Source organism: Eurytemora carolleeae, unplaced genomic scaffold (assembly GCF_000591075.1).
Source record: "Eurytemora carolleeae unplaced genomic scaffold, Eaff_2.0 scaffold425, whole genome shotgun sequence".
NCBI classification, from domain to species: domain Eukaryota; kingdom Metazoa; phylum Arthropoda; class Copepoda; order Calanoida; family Temoridae; genus Eurytemora; species Eurytemora carolleeae.
The window spans coordinates 133,414-139,710 of NW_019396321.1; the positions used below are offsets into that span (position 1 = coordinate 133,414).

The following is a 6,297-nucleotide window of genomic DNA, read 5'->3' on the forward strand; positions in this document are numbered from 1 at the left end:
ATACACTGATAAAGAGTTGAAGAGAAGAAACAATAAAAAAATGTTTGAAATAAGAATGTTTTCAGTTAAATTCATGCCCTAGAAACTTAATATTTTTGACAGAACTTTTAGCTAATAAATTGAAAACCTACAAATTTGAAGATTGTCAAATGTTTGCAGTCAACATCCTAGAATTCTCTTTAAATGAAGAAAGAAAATCTAAAAATTGGTCAATTCCATAAAATCCCCCTTTAGAAATACGATCGCTCTATATACAAGTGTACAGCGTTAGACACGTAAACATATCGTAATGTACACAACCAACCTGTCTATTAATTAATTAAAAGACAGGTCGGTTGTGTAAATCTGAGCTAAGCTTCACCTCTTCGTTTTATTACTCTATGAGTTTTACAATCTTATAACTTGTCTAGATCTATACTTCTCTGATCTTATATTGTCTAGATATCTAATCTTGACAAGATCTTCTCTTGTCTAAACTTTTCTTGACGAGATTTTATCAATTGTCAAGATATTTTCTTGTCTATATCTTATCTTATCATGAACTTATCTTGTCTAGATCTTATCTTGTCTAGATCTTATCTTATCTTGTCCAGATCTTATCTTATCTTGTCTAGATCTTATCTTGCCTAGAACTTATCTTGTCTAGATTTATCTTATCAAGAGCTTATCTTGTCTAGATATTATTTTTTCTAGATCTTATCTTATCTAGATCTTATCTTGGCAAGATCTTATCTTGGCAAGATCTTATCTTGGCAAGATCTTATCTTGGCAAGATCTTATCTTGACAAGATCTTATCTTGGCAAGATCTTCTCTTATAGTTTCCAGAACTTATCTTGTCTAGAACTTATCTTGTCTAGGCCTTCTCTTGTCTAGATCTTATATTTTCCAGAACTTATCTTGTCTAGAACTTATCTTGTCTAGATCTTATCTTGTCTAGATCTTATCTTGTCTAGATATTATCTTGGCAAGATCTTATCTTGGCAAGATTTTCTCGTGTCTAGATCATATATTTCAAGAACTCATCTTTTCTAGAACTTATCTTGTGTAGATCATATATTTCAAGAACTCATCTTTTCTAGAACTTATCTTGTGTAAATCATATATTTCAAGAACTTATTTTTTCTGGAACTTATCTTGTCTAGATCATATATTTCAAGAACTCATCCTTTCTAGAACTTATCTTGTGTAGATCATATATTTCAAGAACTTATTTTTTCTGGAACTTATCTTGTCTAGATCATATATTTCAAGAACTTATCTTTTCTAGATCTTATCTTTTCTAGCTCTGATTTAGCCTCTTCTATTTCAGCTCAAGCTGCCGAGATTAAAGAATGGGAAACGAAGCGTCCCTTCCCCTGGACATGTGCGCAACCTTTGACGCAGACGAAATTAAGAGATTAGGGAAAAGGTTTGTCACGATTTGTCTGATTTGTCTGATTTGTCTGATTTGTCTAATTTGTCTGATTTGTCTGATTTGTCGGATATGTCTAATTTCTCGTTTTTGTCTGATTTGTCTGATATGTCTAATTTCTCGTTTTTGTCTGATTTGTCTGATTTGTCTGATTCGTCTAATTTGTAAGGCTTACGAGAGGGGACGATTTACAACTTGTTATTTTCTTGAAATTGATCTTGTTTTTTATGCTCACAATTATTTTAGGTGATGTTCAAGTTCTTTGCTTCTAAATTTTTAAGATGTCTAAACTTGAAAAGAAAATATAAAAAACCGCGGGGATCTAATTTAAAAAGTTGAATTATAATTTCTTTGTATTTATTGCAAAACCCTTATTTTTTACTAGAAGTTTAAATTCTATTTATTTTATTTTTCTCTATTGTTTTTGTATTTTTCTCAGTCCGAAGAACTTGAATTAAAAATTGTTTTTGTTGTGATCAGAATTTTATTAGTTTTATCTTGTTATAGACCTTGTTTTCTAGGTTTAAGAAGCTGGATCTAGATAACTCCGGGTCCTTGTCAGTAGACGAGTTCATGTCACTCCCGGAGCTCCAGCAGAACCCTTTAGTACAGAGGGTGATAGGTAAACCTAGTTTTAGAAATGATACCTGGATCACAGGTTTGCTGTAGTTGTACATATTTTTATTTAATTCAAAACATTTAAACATTTTAAATGCTTCCTGTAAATATGAAAATGGATTCATCGAGAAACGCTTGATTTTTTAAATTTTTTATGTTGATATTTTTTGTATAGCATTTTGAAAAATGTGATTAAAGAATGTTTTAACTATGCTAATATATTAATTCAAGTTGGTTGTGTTGTGTATTTAAAGCGGGAGAATGTATGTAATATCCAGGAATGTGTACTGCATGAACGAATGCGGGTTGTTAAACAATAATATTATTATTAATAAACTCTTAATTAAAACAGTTAATATTCATTAACCACTACACAATACACATGCAGCACACATTCTGCAGTATGCATCTTTCAAACATTAAAAAAAAATTCAAGCTAAGAATATAACAGAAAATCCACCACTCTGCCCAGGCTGGCTATGTTAATATTCCTTCCAGAATTTGAAGTATAAATTATTTCATGGAACTTCCAATCATATATCTTGATTTAAAATAGATCTATTTTCGTCCTAAATAAAGAGAAATCTTAAAAGATCGTACTTTATAATCGTAGACCCATATTGATAAGTAATTGTTGTAAACGTTGTTTTTTTTCAAGTTAAATTTGCATAGCTACTTTCTCTGAAAGGTAGAATTTGCGGTAAGAAAATTCGTCACATAATGTACTAAATTTACTCAAGAAAAGCGGAGATGCATTTTTACGTAATCATATACACTGCAAACAGCATTCTAACCGAAGATTAATATTTTAAGATAAACAAAATTATTCATTAAATTACTAAAGAATTTTTTTCTAGAAATCTTCGACGATGACGGTAACGGAGAAGTTGATTTTAAGGAGTTTATTCAAGGGGTTTCACAGTTCAGTGTTAAAGGAGACAAGGATACAAAACTTAGGTGACTATTATTATAAATCAGACCTTATAACAGGAAAGTGAAAATTGATTTAGAAGAAATGTTAGCAGTGTGGTATAAAAGTAGTGACCTACTGTTCGCTGGTTAAAATAAAAAGTGAAGTGAAAAAGTGTGAGAGAAGACCTAAATAATGAACCCTTAACAAAATTTATCAAAATAGCCTAGATTTTAGATTGTCTTTGTTAAAGGAACTGTAAAAGTAATTTAAATAACTTTCCAATGTCGGAATGTCGGATTCACAACGTACCATCAAATTCAAAACCCATGGTCTGATCAAATATACATTTGGTGTCCAATGTCCATGTCTCTCTTAAATTTTTTTTTAAATTATAGTTTCTCTTCAAAAGCGACTTGCGCATTTCTATTGCAGAGGCCAGGAAAGGGAAAAACATTTTTTATTAATAAAATTTTTTTTGATGATATCCAGGGTGCTCCACATCTATTGGTTCGTGCACTCTATGTTAGGATTTGCGGGTTGAAACAGATGCTTTATTTAAGATTTGATAATTTTTTTTTTGAATTAGGGTTGATATAATTTTTTGTGGTAACAACACTTTTTAAGTATTCTGTGCTTATTTTGGTTTTTATATTAAATGAGACACTCGGTTAAAAAAATATTCAGTCGCACAAATCTGTATTTTGATGAATCCATGAATATTGTATTCCCAATTAACTTTCAGTAAAAGTTCTCAAGCTTTTTAAATTAATTTTTCCATTGATTTTTATATTTAATTCAAATCTTTTATATACACTAGAAACATTTTCTCGTATTTTATCTCAATTTATTTATTTATTTTCTAAAGATTAGAGTTATCTTGTCAATTAGCCCTAGTTACAAAACTAAAGATAACAAAATAAAAACAAAAACTTTACATGAAAGAAGATTATACAGATAATAGTCGATGAAGATAAGAGCATTGGTTGGAATACCCAGGGATATATATTTTCTAAATAATTAGAACGTCATAAGGAGAATGGGACTTAAAATATCAAGCGTTTTACCTCCTTTTTCTTTATTTCCCCAAAAGTTGATGTATGGATGGTGGTCCGGGTTCTCCAATATTTGGGGTCTATCAGAGCCCCTTCTTTTAGTCTTGGTAACCGCTTTGGATCGTTTTTTAAAACTTTTATATATATTTCATGATTTTAAAACTGTCTCGTGTTAAAATTTGGTTTTATGAGGCTTTATAATATCTTTATTATAATAAAAAAATGTGAAAACGATAAAAAAACGATTCGACATTGAATGAAGAATTTAGAACACATATATATACTTTTAAATTATTAATAAAAATTAGCATTTTGTGTGGTTTCTTAGAATCGCCGTTTATTTTCCCGAATTAGAAAATATATTACAAACATTAGAAGGAAGTAAAATATTTAAGGTTATCATTAAATTTTTTAAAATTTTGAAAATCCACGAAATTTTTTGTGAAAATCCGCGAATTATTTTTGTTTTGTTTTACGATGTACACAAAGAGAACATGTTCACCATTAATTTAGAAGATGTGCGCGAAGCGCCCTCTAAGGCTAGTAATATACAATTTCAAAAAGGAATTGAGTCTTTGGAACAAATCAAATGTTTAAACCCCAATATCTTTAGATCCCGATCTTGTAAACCTTTGATATTTCAAACTCAGATTATTTGATTTAAAAGAATTCATAGTTTGAAATATCTAAGGTCTACAACATTTGGTTCCAAGGATATAGTGATTAGAAAATCAGAGTTTGTGGCAAAGACTCAATTCCTTTCCCGGCTCTTTTAAGTTCATTTGTATCTCCGAAATCCTTGATTCTAAAAATCGTTTTTATATACACATATATAAATGTTATTTAGGTGCTAAAAATGATGGTTGGAAATAACCTAAAAGATACTCAGCTCCAACAAATCGTCGATAAAACTATTCTGTTCGCCGACAAAGACGACGATGGACGAATAAGTTTTGAAGAGTTTTGCAGCATTGTCGGCAACACGGATGTCCACAAGAAGATGGTTGTTGATGTCTAAAAGTTAAAAGTTCCCGTGATCACTTATTACAAATATTTGATATTAAAGTTGAATATTTAAGGCCTACACCGTTTCTCTACTGAAGAGTTATTTTCTAAACGCATTGCCCTTGTCAGTCTTATATCACTCAAACTAAAAAAATCCAGGCTTGTGATCGTTTAAAGCACTACAGTCGTCGTCGTGTATATCAATACAAGAAAGACTACTTTCTATTTCAATTTTGATTTCTTATACCAATCTTTCAAACAGCTTCTCTTTCTTTACTTGTGAACTTGTAATTTGAAAAGTGCTTGTTAGGATTAGGAATCAAAGCATTATTAAAAAAGTCGTCTTCATTGTATTGATATAATCGCCGACCACTGCAGTTGAATGTTACAAGCTCACAAATGATTTTTATTTGAGGATATTAAGATTGTCACTGGATTCACATACTTTTTAACATTAAAGAAATGTTTCATACTTTTACTTAATTCTTTATTCTTTCTAATTAATATTTATTAAATATATGAACTAATTTAATACACAAAATATAGTAATTAACTTTCATAATTTTCTATATGTACATTGTACATAGCGTGTTGTACGAACATTTTAATTTTACTACTTTAAAAGATTTTCTAGTCACTTAATGTTACCATTAAATCATCTATTTTAAAATGGCTTTTTAATGAGTGTTTCATTAAAATGCTTTATTTTTTAAGTGATTAAATTTTGTATATTTAGCTGAATTATTTACTATCAGTTCGATCCTAGCCTTACAAATCTTGAGTGCAATATTTTAATGCAAATCAGACATTTTTAACATTAGCTGGACATTCAAAAATATTAATTTATACATTTTTCCTTTGTTCTTTCATAATGTCAATTCATTTCATCGACTCCTTGTGGCTTATCTTGACTCCATGTACCCTTTGGCATCTTTAACAAAGGAATCCTTTGATTATTGACTCCTTTAACAATTAACTTCTTTAACTTTTGACTCATCGTTTTTTTTAAAATATTTGACTCAAAAACAAGCGGCTCCTGAAGTCTGAGCTAGAGTATTGTAAATCACGTTTGATCTCGATATACAATGTGAGGTCAAATGCGTAATCCTCCAATAAAAGTTATCCCTGCGGGGTATGAACACCACATGGGATATTGAAGAGGAATGATATAAGATAGAAGGGAATAAGATTGAGATCAAGGTTTGATCTCGAGATTCACAACACTTGAGTTCTCACTTCTGGAACAACTTACTCACTGATAAATTAAAAACTTAAGCGACTTTTTACAAGAATAAAT

The 6,297-nt window shown here is 30.0% G+C and overlaps 1 protein-coding gene across 1 annotated transcript; it reads left to right on the plus strand.

Annotated features, from left to right (window-relative positions):
- Window positions 1–1,249: 1,249 nt before the first annotated feature.
- On the plus strand, window positions 1,250–5,559 carry LOC111700904 (calcineurin subunit B type 1). The gene is made up of 5 exons (XM_023471974.1): window positions 1,250–1,409; window positions 1,934–2,034; window positions 2,888–2,987; window positions 3,194–3,248; window positions 4,843–5,559. The coding sequence occupies exons 1-5, from the start codon at window positions 1,333–1,335 to the stop codon at window positions 5,011–5,013; spliced, it is 504 nt and encodes a 167-aa protein (XP_023327742.1). The 5' UTR covers window positions 1,250–1,332; the 3' UTR covers window positions 5,014–5,559.
- The last annotated feature ends 738 nt before the right edge of the window (window positions 5,560–6,297 follow it).